Source organism: Haliotis asinina, chromosome 8 (assembly GCF_037392515.1).
Source record: "Haliotis asinina isolate JCU_RB_2024 chromosome 8, JCU_Hal_asi_v2, whole genome shotgun sequence".
Taxonomy (NCBI): domain Eukaryota; kingdom Metazoa; phylum Mollusca; class Gastropoda; order Lepetellida; family Haliotidae; genus Haliotis; species Haliotis asinina.
The window spans coordinates 48,165,844-48,181,454 of record NC_090287.1 but is presented as its reverse complement, the minus strand read 5'-3'; the positions used below and the strand labels follow the sequence as shown (position 1 = coordinate 48,181,454).

Genomic DNA, 15,611 nt, shown 5'->3' with positions numbered 1-15,611 from the left:
TAATAGCAAAAAGCCATTTTAACATGAGCATTCATTATTTACCAATTGATGAATTTACTATATCTATCAAGTAATAAATGTCATCTAAAGATTTAACAGGTACTACATGTATTTACAGATCATTTACAGATTCCATAAACTGAGGTATGGATAGCAATGAATAATTAAAATTACCTAATACATGTATCAAATATATTTTCAAGCTGAAACTTGTACATTTCAACATGTCTTCGTGTAATACGATTTCTGCTTCATACGTTTTACAGCGGGTTTCCTTTGTCCACAACTGTACCATGATAATAAAGGTTGACCACTGATATAGAAGAAAGTACTATGCAAAGGTATGCCAAAAAGTTATTATTATTCCTAAGTTAGTAAATGCACTCTTGATATATATGCTCTGCTCTTCAGAGGTATTTATAAGACAAAGAAAATGTTTCATCCACTGGATCAGTTGTGGAAGCAACATATAAACCTGAAGTGCACTTCTCACTATGTATTAGGTCATCTCTTGTTTTCCCAGAATAACCGCATTTGAGGTTTTTGTTTTGGAGGGACAGGTTACACTTTTCGCTCGAAAGATCTCTCCCAAGGTTTTACTTTTTGTTACTAAGACCACTTCCAAGGTTTTACTTTTCCTAAGTTTATATGAACATCAACATTCAAATGATATACAAGTGTTTGAAATCAATTGAAAAATAACGTTCAAGATTTAACTCACAATACAAATGTTTTCACATGCGGCATTGGAACCGCAAGTCGCAGATCTGTAGGCAGATGCTCTACCTCTCGGCCACCAGGTCGACAACGGTGGTGGGGTTAAATCATCTACTAATAGTTACTGTCATTAAATTGATTTTATGCGCGCTTCAGTTATTGTTATGTAGCTTCAGTAAATGATCAACTACGTTGTAATTACCCGTCAATGATGGTATACATGTTAGAGAAAACACTTCTTCTCTGTTTTGGTAGACAATGTAAAACCATTAGGGTCGGGCAATCCCTCTCCGTCTGGTTTTACATTGTCTACCAAAACCTCGGAGAACTGTTTTCTCCTATACATCTCCCCTTACATCTCAGGTTGACACAGAGAACATTACAAGGTACATATTGTTACCCTTGCACTTGGCGTTGACTAGTCATTTGCTTTCTATCCCAGTGGGGAGAGCACTATAAACCAGCATTAGTCCAGCTATCATAAGCAGCATCACACACAGGCATGCATGTTGCCAGATAGATTTGTGATTGTGACCACTGAAAGAAGCACAGCCCACCTGCCCATCACCAGAATGGAACAACAAAGTCTACAATACATGAACTTACAGATATCATACTAATGGCATCAGTTTATCTTGGAATGTGATATTGCATTCTTTACCTGAGATAACACTATGGTCCTGAGTAATTTCATTGTAAAAGAAACAACACCAGCAACATCTGGTACATCAGCCAGCAGACCATATCTGGATAACATGTCTGTCTTGTTCATGTATACCTTGCAGTTCCACAAATAGATCTTATCCCTACAACTGCCTTAAATTGTGGCAAAGGCTCTACAAACATTACAGCACAAACACTGCATAGCGGGAAGCCATCTTTGGTCTAAATTATCATTGATAAACATAATGATTGGTTTTGTTCATATAATTCTCAATTCATCTTCTGAGATACATTTGTAGGTTTTATCACTGTTGTGTTTTTTACACTCTCATAATCCAGTTTCATTGGTTGAGGGCATCCAGTGTAATTTATATGACTGTATCACTGGAACAAGTCTGATGGTAGCTGCTTCCTGTTGGGGAAACTGGTCTGTGTGCCCTTGGCTTGGACGCTGATGGAGGCCAGACGACTAGAGCGAGTCAGGGCCTCCAGCACAGTCATGTTGGGGAACAAAGCCAGGTAGAAGGCCAAGGCTCCAAGGAAGGCATCTCCGGCTCCCTGAAACAACAGGAGCGTAAACCAGTGAAGCATCTTGTGCTCTCTGTCTGACTGTTCTGACTGATCACCATTATACTTATCGCTTTCAATTGCAGGTAAGAATATAGTTCATCTGCAGCCTGTATAAATAAAACAGGTGGCCAGGATTAGTGGCTTGGCTGACTACATAATATCAATAACACATATATACAATACTCTTGGGATCATCACTTAAATGTCTGGTCCAGACTGCCAATCTGTTTGTTGCAAGAATACGACTAACTGCAGCACTAAACAACAAACCAAAAATGTCAGACTTAATTGTGTTGATTTGAAAAACATTTTATTTCCCAGTAAAAAAGTTAATTGTTCAAGAAACTAGGAATATTGTGTGATGTGCTCACTGTTGTGTCAACTGGTGTCACTTTAGGGCAGGGCACAACTTGTGGTTCTTGCTCTGTCTGTGATACATACACAGAGCCCAGCTCCCCAAGTGTAAGAACAACAGAGTTACATCCCTTGTTTAGCAGTGTACGTGCTGCTGCCTTGGCATCCTCTATGCTGGACACCGTCTCACCAGTAAGAATCTCTGCCTGGAAGTAAAAGTGACATGGTTTTTGTTTTGCTTGTAAACAAATGAAGCAGAAAATGTACTCTTGTCTTATAACTGACAAACGTTTGGAATGACACCAAGCAAACCCCCCTAGAAGTCTTGCACATCCAGATGTATCTACACTTCCTTTCTCCCCTGGGTATGCCCTGAATGTTGTTCAAGATCCCTTATCCAAATTAAACAAAAGAAAAACACAAGACCAGCTCCCCGGCACTTTTTTCAGAAAATGTCTAAAGTTACAGCAGAAATGAGTGAACTTTACCATATGAGACTGAACTCTTGGCCAGTAGCTGATGGTTTGTATGTAAAATCTGCAATCTGGACAAAGCCAAACTGGGGACCTAACATAACTCCTGTTTCTATAGAGATATAGGTCAAACTATTTTGTTCTCCTATAGTTCAGGGTTCATGTTAGAATTTATACAAGAATGCGATTATGAAAAGACACATTCCATATATGGCTCAGTGGGTGTCACTGCTGGAGTTGTGTGGCTGATAGTGCACTGATACCTAGGTACATCTGAATCTCAGCAGTTTACAGCTTGATCTGACCTGCAAACATGGTGTACTGGACCATGTTGCCTTTTCATACCCACCTCTGATTCATTGGCACAGAATATGTCACAGTCTGTATACAACTCTGATGGAAGGCCTTCCTGAGCAGGAGCAGGATTGAAGATGCTTTTAACTGGCAACAAAAGCAAAGGACAAATGTCTCCTCTTAAGTGTGGGTGAGAGAATGCAACTTCATAATCCACTGTAATTACCAAGTGAAGAAGCACCAGGAGTAGATGAGATGACAAGGAAGGGTACGATGGATCTGTTGTGTTTGAGGAGGAAGCCTACCTCCACGTTTCCTGGCTATGTTGAGAGCAGTTAGTGTTGACTGGACTGGAATCTCCAGTTGACACAGAATCACTTTGCTTGTCATGATCAGATGTTCTGCAGCAGCCACGTCTTGTTCACTCAACAACATGTTCGCACCAGCAACTATCACTATGGAGTTTTGACCTAAAGGGATAAGCTAGTTTATACACAGAACCGGAGCAGGGTCAGTCGATTACTGTTTAATGGGCTCTGGGGTACATCATCGGATGGCTTTTACAATCAAATGACAAATACTCTTTGTCCCCAGTAAAAATGTGTCTCTAATGTTACTGATTAGACCATGTGGCATGTGTGCAGGATGGGAGTGAATGCTCTTTTATGCCACAGTCACAATATTAAATCGCAGTAGCCTGTGGATAATTCTGTCTGAATCTGCCAATGACTGAACATATCTAATGTGCTAAAGATCCTGCCCTCCCGATCCTGTTGCTTTATTCAAGCAACAAATGTGTACTTGGGACATGGTATGTGAACAAACATTAACAGGAAAATATCCCTTTGACAAATGCAAACAGGAGATTCACAAACCATCATCACTGACTGTGATAGGTGCAACTCCTGTTGACGCGTCTGCTGTCACCCCAACATGATCTGAATAGGAAGAGTAGGTGAGTCAATTTTACACCACTTTCATCCTATATTGTCCACAATTGTCCACAAGAACAGTTTATCTTCTTGCTTCCTGCCTAACAGAGTAACCTTTTCACTTCAGCCTCCTTAAACATGTAAACACAATACAATACATACATACACAATACATATTTCCTCTTGCATAGAGTTTGAAATTTAGTTTTAGGGCTAATGGCCAATAAAACATAACTGAGCAGCACTTAAAGAGTCACGTTTATAGTCTGATCCAGTATAATATGTTTATAGTCTGATCCAGTATAATATGTTTATAGTCTGATCCAGTATAATATGTTTATAGTCTGATCCAGTATAATATGTTTATAGTCTGATCCAGTATAATATGTTTATAGTCTGATCCAGTATAATATGTTTATAGTCTGATCCAGTATAATATGTTTATAGTCTGATAGAATATAATACTTACCAATATTAATGCTGTGGTCTTTAAAATTCTGAATATAATTTTTCCCAAAGCTATCATCTCCAACCTGAGAATCAAAGATAGAAGCAAACAGTTTACCAAAAGTAATGCTGGATTCAAACCATGGATAAAATAGCTCTACATCATAACACATGTCAGGAAATCATCCATTGTTTAGGATGATGAAGATGGTGACCAAAGTGACTAATGATGGTCAGACTCAGTGGCTTATCTGATCATTACGGTCACTACATATTTCTGTTTTCATTTCCTTCAGAACAGTGTTAAACCTTTACAATGGTCATATTAAGTCCATATGTCCATTTTAACATGTATTCCGTTTGGCTCAGAGGCAAACTGATGAATTGCTATCTAACTTGAAAACTAATAAACATATAATACTCAATGAAACACTGATCATAAACATAACATCAGACCAACTCTGTGAGATTTTTGCAGAATTTATGTCCTAATGATAATAAAAACGCTGTTTAACAAACTATCATTAAAATATTGACACCGTTCATGATTTGTTACTAGGGAGGACTGCACAAGTGTCAACAAAGTTATTGATTCATTAACCTGTGTTGTTGCAATCCTTTCTCGCACACATGGCTGTCCCTTTCTCTACACAATATTTTAATGACAACTTGCTAAATATTTTTTTTTATTTTTAGGACATAATTCTTCTATGTGTTTATTAGTCCACCTGCAATTCATTGGGCTGTAATAGAACTTGAAGTACCTTTGCAACCATGGCTGTCTTGGCTCCCAGCTTGGCAGCCATCACACACTGGTTTGCACCCTTGCCTCCAAAGCCAATTTGAAAGTTGGTGCCATGGATAGTCTCCCCTGGTTTGGGTTGTCTTGGGGCATAGCTACAAAGACATATACATGTATCAAATTAGTGACTTTCCTTCACAATCAGAGCTGAAGAGAGTTTATGACAACATTCACCTAAACATTCACAAAAGTACATAAATCTGTGTATGCAGGAGCAACATGGGTACAAAATAGGGTTAAAAAGGTGCATGCTGAGGTTGCAGGAGTGTTATGGGGTTGTAGGGGTGTATGAAGGAGCTGCATGAAGGATTTGCATGGGGCAAGGGGGCTTGCCACTGGCTGCATGATGGGTTTGCATGGGTATGTAAGGGCATTGCAGTGAGGTGGGACTGCAAGATGGATGACATGTTTTCAATAAAGTTAAACAAATAAATATAATATTTTCGTAACTTCAGCACTAATTAGAATCTACCTTCTTTCCATATTGGTACTGATTCGTTACTCCAAAATAATTCCAAATGAGTGAGTCTAATTTTACGCTGCACCCAGCGATATTCCAGCCATATGGCATCCGTCTGTAAATAATCGAGTCGGGACCAGACAATCCAGTGATCAACAACATGAGCATCGATCTGCGCAGTTGGGAACTGATGACATGTGTCAATCAAGACAGTATTGTATCCTGTTCATTGAATCACCAAGTATGAAACAGTGCAGTTTCAGATATATTGTGACAAACAACAGCTGGAATCATGGAAAAATCATTTTGTGAATTATCTGTGTTTAACTACACATGGATACAATGTTCATCTACATGAAAACATCATTACATCGGTCTCTAACTGTGCACATATTTAACACATCTAACATCGAGGCACCTTTACCTACTTCCCCTTAATTCTGACATCCATAGACAATTGACAGCAAGTAGCTGTCTCAACAAAACATTGTGGAAGTACCCTTTCTGATTCTTAGCAAAACAAGAACTGCCACAAAAAGGCAACTAATTCATGCATTGTATAAGATTCCTAAGTTTGACAATTTGACATTCAGTATGAAATGCTTTGCTTCATTCTGGTGATAATCAGACTGAAGATAAGTGGTTAGAGGGCTCATTTAGAGACCATAAAAAGCTATTTAAAATGATCAGTGAGCAGCTGTCACACTACAGTTACGTCATAAACACAAAACCTGAATGAGGTGGAACTCTGTCTGATTGCAGTACAGACATATTTGATTTGATTTTTCAGACAGACTTACTTATTTCATGTTTATATGACAAACCTGTGAGTATTTCTATATATCTGTGTCTACTTTGGAACAGTGTCTGGTCAAAGTGTTAACAGTTGACCGATTGCACGTTACTGAGGGCTCTGTTGCATTTCACATGAGAAAATATATTTATTGATCAGTTTTACAAATTTCATGACATGTAGTGTTAAAATACTGGATATTTATTTCGTATGCTACGTTAACACGTTTACTAATAAATATTCAGACATGACTTCCGAATTTTTCGCACATTATTATAAACTAACGAATTCGTATGCACATACAGAGACCATATCTATTATGTACTTTACGGTCTCTGGTATATAATACATAATACATCTATCACGAGGTAGTTCCAGATAAAATGCATACAGGAGGATCATCACCTGATCGATATTTTATCACAAGTAATATTTCAACTCATCAGTATAATTACTTCAGAAGCACACAGAAAAACGTATTTGAGGTTTGTCGTATAAATCGTCCCCTCCTACTATATCGGATGTTTATGCTGTGAGGTCCGCGCGGTAATTGTTTTGTCGGAACCATTGGTTCATTATAGTAAGACGATTACAGTATAGAGTTTTGCAAACCACATTACCTGACTAAATCAGTCATGCAACTTCCCACGACTGTCACGTCCATTTGTAATCACAGCAACGTGCTCCAAAGCCTCCAATACTGTAACAGATTCCAGAGCAGAAACAGAACTGAACCGGAAGTGTCACTGTTGCGCAGCGTACACAGAGAACCAAACAGATGGGCTCGTAGTCCTTTAACACAAGAAGCTGGGCCCCGTCTCTCGTATCACTATATACATGTACGTTGCGGTAACACATTACGTTTTGATGAAACTAAATTCATTTTCTACATATAACCTTGTTCAATACCATATCAGATCTGGATATGGCGTATGCGTTGTTGATTGTTGGGAATTTTTTGTTTGAATAATATTCACAAAAGATATTGACACATCTAGTGTAGAACACCATAATGTAAACCTTTACACGTGTTAACGATAAAACGTCGTAAAATCCATAAAACAAATCATGACGTCAACTAAAATGTTGTATTTTTTCAGTAATTCCACCACATATAAAGATATGGCTACTACTCTGTTAATCAGGAGGAAAATCACCTGATCGATATCTTATCACAAGTAATATTTCAACTCATCAGAATAATTACTTAAAAAAACACACACAAAAAACGTATTTTTGGTTTGAACATATAAATCGTCCCCTCCCACCGAATCCCATGTTTATAGTCGGTGTTTACAATGGTGCAAAATCAGCCAAAATACGTCTACTCAAACAGGAGAATATGGGAATGTAAGAACTAAGTTACATATTGGACAGAGCCAGCCAAATCGCTATAATTTGCTGTCTCATGTAATATCATGTCATCCTTTCTTATATGTTGTGATACTACCAAAACATGCACGGTTACAGTGGGGATCTTTGTACTGGACTACTTTGATTCGCCGTCGACAAAGCATCACGAAAATATAGCGTCCTTATGCACAACGTATCTCCTCTTGATCTACGATACAATAACCTATAGTGTTAACCTCGTCATATATAGCTCCTGCAGTCAGGACACGTCTGAAGGATCGGTACGCAAGCTGGGAATTTATACCATTAATGCACAAGGTATGCACGTGCAGGATACTTTCAGTGTTGAGTTTAGTTGAGCTGTGCCTTGTTCAAAAACAGTGAAATTTTTGAAACCATCAAAAACATTGGTGTGTTGTACAAACGTATCATTTAATCTTCGAATCATATTGTTAAATGTTCTAGGACATCAGGTGACAGCTAGTTAAACAAACAAAATCCATCATTGATGCCATATCCATAAAATAAATAAATAAATAAATAAATAAATAAATAAATAAATAAATAAATAAATAAATAAATAAATAAATAAATAAATAAATAAATAAATAAATAAATAAATAATAAATAAATAAATAAATAAATAAATAGCATTTCTCCTGTCTGGAGTAAATACTCAACATTATAAATTAAGGTCTGTAATGGCAAATGTATTATATGTTATGTAATATGTGCATGTATGTGATGCAAGAGGGTTTATCAGCTGAGTTACAAAAACAAACATCGATCAAAGGATTAACCGATGACGCACTGATTAATTAATTACTTTCATCTTCCAGCGGATTTGTCAAAAGGCAGTGTGTGTAGATGTACTAATTCATACTGACTACACCCTGTCGTAAAGTGCGAGTGTAAAAACAACATCCTCCCTTCAAAGAATTAACCACCCTTGCGTTGATTGATTGATTGCTCATTATTGGTTAACTAAATTACTTAGAATGGCGGACATCATACAGTCAGTTGCCATGTGTGCTATCTGGGTGACCAACGAGAGGTTTATGAGTTTTTCACCAGTGTGAAAGACGTGAAACGATGTGTTACTTTTTCGCAAATTAGACTGCTGTAAGACACACGACACAGAGCAGGATTATTTACCAACTGCAAATGAATGGAATACGATTTCTTTTACGTGGATATTGATGGATACATTCCTGAACAAGGTAGTAGCCTGACATTGTTGCTGTAAAATTAGTCTGTTTTACATTCATTATTTGCTTTTTGTTTTAATTTATTTGTTGTAGCATTCAGCAGAATCTATATGACAGAAAACACCCACCACGCGTATGTGTGTGAAACAGAATCCCTATTGGCAATCTATACAATCAGGGAGCCTATATAGAGGTAGAGTATCCCTGATATAATGTATAAATGTTGCTGTCATGTTAGAAATTTATTATAAGTATAAGCAGACCGTGTGTTCTTTTATTAATTTTCAAAATCATACAAATATGACAATAAACTAACTAGGGTTATGAGACAAAATATAGAGACGTTCATTGGCTTCGTTATTTTTCCGTCCTAATAGTTTTTTACCATTTCTACTACTGGCATATGATTAACCTTCAAAGTGTTTCATTTGTTTTCATAATACATTTTTAATGAAGTAGAAATGACTTCACCTTAGTTCATCTGTCTATAATTAAACTGTCCATTAAAAAGGGATCAACGTGAACAGGCCATCGGACGTGCTACTGTCGTCGCTAATGACTTCAGTTGTTCTGTATGAACAATTAAATGTTTCCAACAGCGGTTCAACACCGTCAGGTCATCCGTCACCACCTTCAAGGCCGGTTCAACAGGGCAACAGACATTTCGAAACACCGAACCGTTCGGCTGTGATGTAGGTTTCCTGCCCTGGGTCCTGTGCTAATGCACCGTCACCGCAGTCGACGTGTGCACTGGGCACAAGCTGTCCCCGACTGTGATCCTGCTGGATTATTGCTAAAAGCGGTACGAAAACATACTTACTCATTTCGGATAACCGTGTTCGGCGACATGACACGTTAACAGTTTCAGGTCTCACAATAGTGTAATTTGGGAATCCAGTAAGTATGGTGGCTGATTCGGGCCATCGCTTTATCGCCCTGTAAAATCAAGGCGACATTGCGACAAAGCGATAGCACGGCACGACATTGCGATACGCCGACACGATATAGCGATATTGCGATAAGGCCAGAAAACGAAATAGCGAAAACCCGACACGATATAGCGATAACACGACACGAAATGTCGCCTTGATTTTACAGGGCGATAAAGCGATGGCCCGAATCAGCCACCATAAGTAAGAGTGAAGAGAGCAGTCAGTTTGAACCCGTTAGGATGAAATAGAAATGTGACGTCATGGGTTACTCAGGTACATGTAGTCTGGGTTGTATCCCAGTGGCAATAATATACAATATATACAACACCACTGAGTCGCGCTGGATGGATATCAGGCCTTCTTAAAATCACTCGTGGTTATCATTTACATTATTAAAGTGCTTGAGAAAGGCCAGAAATGGCTGTGTGTCCTTCATCAATGTGTCCCCTCAAAGGCACACAAGATAAGACCTAATTGCTCTGACAATATACTACCGTGATCGAACACATGTATTCCATTCAATATTAACCTTACTTAGCATTTAATTAAGACTCTCTAACCATCTGGTCTTCACAGAGACATCCTCTTTCAACAGTACCACGATATATGATTTCATACAGTGCAAACCGGCTATAGTGCGTTGTACGCTCGTGGTTTGGTTGATAGATACGTTGCCACTGGCTCATATTTTCTGGTTTTTGATTACTGTAAGTGTTGTTCAACAACTGCGATGAGCGAAATATTTCTTCTTACTCTTATAAACTAATATAATTCACTGCTAGTTTGAATAAGGACCGTCATTAACTTTTCAAATATCAAAAGCGCATCTCCGATTTTGCTCCTTCACAGAAAACATTGGAAATAATTATTATTTAATTTAATAGTTTTCAGGCATCATGTGACAATATATGCAATATTTGATAAGTAAGGTTTCAAATGGAGTATAATATTCCCAGCACAGAGTATTCGTGTCTTCACACGAGAGGTAAACATCACTCTCCTATGTACCATCACCGTATAAGTTAATAGCCTCTAAAACAGTTGGTTCATAGCGATTTCAAAACAAATCACTGTGCGGTTTCCAGTTAGTACATGTTATCATTTCAAAGTAATTAAAGTTCCTAATAAGATCTTTTGCTCCATTTTCATAAGGTACTCTGAAAGTGAACACTTGCCTACTAAATGAAGAGTTTGCTGTTTTTAATGATTTTCGGTCAAATTCTTTCAGTATTACCATTGACCACTGTAATATAAATCACCTATCCGATGAATTAACATCCAGATTCTAATATCATAATGACACAACCTTATCTTCAAACCCAAAATTTCAAAATGAAGTATTCAGTAACCTATAGAAAAGGTCTAATTGTGACACGAAGGAGAGTGTGCTTGGCAATATCCAAAACCTCGTCACTGAATGATTTAACAAAGGAACGAGATAGGAATACAGAGCCATTTTCCATGCATGAATCTAGCATCGACAATTGTTATCCCTGCATGTGGGGGTTTTCATGGAGGTTCTATGAGAGTCTGTATGGGAGGATGTTTCTTGATGTTTCACGATTAGTGACAATAAATTAATTTCCCGTGAACAACATTGCCACCGTGTTGTTTTCTGAAGTGGTATTGTGGCATTCACTCTAGACTGATGCTTAGTCTTTGAATGTTTATAATTTTGACAGTAAGAAACACGCTCAATGAAAAAGATGGGAGACCAGAGGTTCAGAGGAACCTGAGGAAATATAGCCTGGCCTCATTTAGGACTTTAGCATTGCAGAGAGAGTGTGGCACCAAGGATACTAATGTGGTTCAGGGACTGTGAGACAGATTATATTCACTCTACAACACCGGTCTGATGAGTGAGTGGGCGAGTGAGTGAGTTTGGTTTAATGCCACTTGTAGCGATATTCCACAGCAATATCACGGCGGGAGACACCAGAAATGGGCTCTACACGTGGTTCCCCCTTTCGACACACGAACCCGTAGTGAAAGTGCTTGTCGAATTTAGCTCCATGCGCAAGAGGTGATCAATATCGTGTTTTCATTAACATTCAGATATCTAGCTAATAATTACTGTCAATGTTATATCCAAGTTATCTGTCCTTGTAGCGTAGGCTATTTGTATGTGAAGTTATACTATAGTTCGTCTTTAAATAAACATTTCTAAGAAATCTAAGCTTGACACATTTTCTAGACACTCGTGGGCTTTCTTGGATATATTTGCTTCAGGATATGTACGGCAGACTAGGTGATGGCGTCGGGTAACCTTTGAGACTGACCCGAGGTTTGTACCTCCGATGTACCTCCGATGATTCCGAATGCTATTGTCCTTACGATCGCTTCCGAGTGATGCACATGGAGCACGTTATTACTCTATTACGATCAACAGTGACTAAACAGTCGCTCAAAATCGTGTTTTTGCCAATATTCAAGGATATCGTGGGGTCGTGGACATATTGGCTAATGTCATCAGAAAGCTTTCAGCGTATATATTGCAGGTCAAATATCTGTGTTTTGTGCGAATTTTCGTTTGTTGAGGAATCCGTGTCAGCGACTGGGAAATTTTGAAAGCCTCACCAAACACTAAACAGTATCCGTTGTCTGGTTAAATCCGTTCGGATGTCTTGCGTTTGATTGGAGTGTTACAGGTGTCTCAAATGTTACCTGACGCGACAATGAAGTTGGGTTTGCTAGACCCAGTAAAGTGAGGTAAAGAATCATACAGAGACTTAAGTTTACTTAGATTGCTCATTCAATACTCGTCGAGTTTGAGTGAAATGAAACATTGTCAAAAAAGTGACATACAGGTATCATGTTTGATTCAAACGCTCAAACACAAAAGCCTACTGCAAGGGCTTGGATTACAACATATCGGTCATCTGCCCTTGATGGCTTTCTGGGTGTTCCAGTCTGTCCTGCAAGCTACCAGTGACCTGGAACCTGTCCCTCAGTCTGTGAATGACCTGAAGATGGTGAACGACGCTTCTTACTGATTCACCATCCTGTAACCATGCAGTGGTCCTGCTTCTGTTGTGGTTACTTAGCGGTCTGCGCTGTGGTATGATGAAGAGGTTCTGAGGCTTCAAAACTGTCTATTGTTCTTTTAAAGGAAACGTTGCCACAAACTGCATGGAAAGCGTATTCCACGTTCACCAAGCTGTTGACAGTGTTGTGTTTGGGCGTTTGAATCAAACATGGAGCCGGTGTTATTGATAATCTACAACAAGGAGTGTCGCTTGCTTGCTTTCTTTACCATTTGTATTAATTAGCGTGTGCCTCGTCGTGCTCCAGCATACACAATAACCTGGTTCGTTCCCACCGCAACTTTGGCTGTGTTTAATAGTACTTCAACCAGTTTTCTGTATCATTTGGAATGACTGACTGACTGAATGAATTATAGCAAGAATTAAGAACAAGCGCTAAATGTGAATGAATGAAAAAAATATAGAAAAAGAACAAAAGAAAGAAATACATATGTGAAGGAATGAAAGAATAAATGATAACCACGGCCATCCCTCCCCAAACATGACAGAGAATACAAAAATATCGCTGAACACGTGTGTTGTGCCCTTAGAAGCACAGTGGTCTTAAAGTGCACAGAAATCATTCAGATTCATCAGTGTGCGAAGCTTATGTGATTACCTCACATTCACAGCACAGTATCTTCAGGTGGGAGTGAACGGACACGTTTCTTCATCTTCGTCCTGATGCAATATAATGTGCATTATTAAAGGTTTGAGACCCAGATTCTCGAGAACAACCACGGTACTGCAGTGCAGCCATCAAAACATTGAGAAGTCTTCTTTGCTCAGTGCTGACATTTCATAACAATCAGGCTAAAAACACAGTAACATCTCTTGGCAAGTGGTCATGAAAATCTCAGGAAAATGATTTCATCAAAAGAACCAAATTATTTACTTTGGTTCAACAAAAGTGCAAAAGTTCAACAGTATTTTATCGGAGGGACATACCTTACAAGACATATATGCTGGCCGACGTGTTTACATAGTGTGTGTTTATTCTTCGAAATTATATATTTATCTACAGCTTCATATTAGAAACTTGTATTTCCACCATTTGAAGGGATTCCTTAGATACTTCAGATGCATTATCAAAATTCCAGAAAAATTTATTCCCATCCTGGGCTAAATGTGAAATATGTTTTTCAAAGCTTGCTGTGCCCCGATAGTCGTGGGAGGGTAGCCTTACTTTGGCATGCATGAGTAACCTTACTTACATTAGGCTTGTTAGAGTTGACGATTACGTGGAGAGAGCTTAATTAGATCTGGCAATATGTACGTATATATGCATTGTGTAACTATTTAGTTGTTTGAGAAGAGTTGTTGATGTGTTTGGCTAACATTTTATGCAAAGTCAGGACTGAGGAAAGACATGTCAATATTTTGACAAAATTTACAGACGAGGTCTTACCAAACTGTTAAACAAGCAACGTTAGCGTCATGAGGAAGACCCAATGCTGGACAATCAGCTGTGGTGGCAGCACGAGCTCCAGTGTGAAGTAACGCAAAAAGCATGCACCACTGCAAGCCGCGTAAGGCCTGGGGCCCGTTTCACAAAGCTCTCGTAAGCTTAAGTTCTCGTAATTTTCCTCGTAGTATCCCTACCTCCTATACCGTAACATGAGAGGTACCAATGTTACGAGAAAAGTTACGAAATCTTAGGCTTACGAGAGCGTTGCGAAACGGGATCCTGGAACGTGACACCAAGACGTACATATCTGGTTATGTCCGCTCCAGTAGTAAATTAAAGTGTCAGCACAGGCCATCTGGAATCGACTGCAAGTATTCAAGCTAGACTAACATACACGGGACCTATCCTGATGCGATTTCATAAAATGCAAGCTTTTCACAAGGGTTCCAAAGACTTACAAAAATCAGCCTGATTCAGTGGAACAGATACGGCTGGGATGATTCCCGCTTCACATTGCAGATCCAAAATGTTCCTGATGCCCAAAGTGATCACACTCGTTAATGACTTTGTTCCACCGGTTTTATCAGTGTTTTTCACGTTCAGAGAAATCGGATGTCTTGAAGAACCTTTCCACTATAACAATGCCATTATCCTGTTTTCATTGTAGGGAGCTATGGTAGCCTATTGGATAAAGCGTTCGTTGGAAGACCCGGGTTCGATTTTCAACATTGGTTAAATGTCTCAAGCCCATTTCTGATGTACATTACTGCTGACATGTTGTTTTGTGGTATAAAGGGCCTAGAGACCTATAGTGTTACAGGTACAAGGTCAGTATGGTTCTAGGAACAATGTATGAATGCTGTCAACATCATCATGCTTCCACCATGTTAGCCTCCCACACATAAAACACTGCAAAATGTTGATGGTGACTTTGAAGGTAGACTCTGGGTCTCCAGTTACCTGGCGGCAGCATAAATCTTCACTTGTTATTGGAACTGAACATGAGTCAAGAGGCCATGTTCTTGGTGCTCAACACCGCTTATGTTGCATCTGTATCAGAAGAAACATGCATGAAGTATGTAAGCAGCACCATCAAGCACTGTTGGAGGCAAGGTTTGGTAACTGCAGCTTTACAACCATGCCTGGCCTATTTGAATGTTGTGTAAACCCTCAATCAGCAAC

General features: G+C 38.9%; 1 protein-coding gene across 1 annotated transcript; it reads right to left on the bottom strand.

The window, feature by feature from the left end:
• Positions 1-1,331: 1,331 nt before the first annotated feature.
• On the bottom strand, positions 1,332-7,273 carry LOC137293818 (ribokinase-like). The gene is made up of 8 exons (XM_067824575.1): positions 7,126-7,273; positions 5,215-5,347; positions 4,473-4,536; positions 3,947-4,009; positions 3,377-3,541; positions 3,127-3,218; positions 2,322-2,510; positions 1,332-1,938 (listed from the first exon to the last, which is right to left on the bottom strand). Exons 1-8 carry the CDS (start codon positions 7,167-7,169, stop codon positions 1,762-1,764), a joined length of 927 nt encoding a protein of 308 aa, XP_067680676.1. The 5' UTR covers positions 7,170-7,273; the 3' UTR covers positions 1,332-1,761.
• Positions 7,274-15,611: the final 8,338 nt, after the last annotated feature.

Excerpts from the sequence above, each read along its gene's own strand:
- LOC137293818 (XM_067824575.1), bottom strand. The coding sequence starts at position 7,169 with ATGGACGTGACAGTCGTGGGAAGTTGCATGACTGATTTAGTCAG. Across the intron at positions 3,219-3,376 it reads CATAGCCAGGAAACGTGGAG|TTAAAAGCATCTTCAATCCT; the intron begins GTAGGCTTCCTC and ends TTTTGTTGCCAG. Across the intron at positions 2,511-3,126 it reads TCTGTGCCAATGAATCAGAG|GCAGAGATTCTTACTGGTGA; the intron begins GTGGGTATGAAA and ends TTTTACTTCCAG.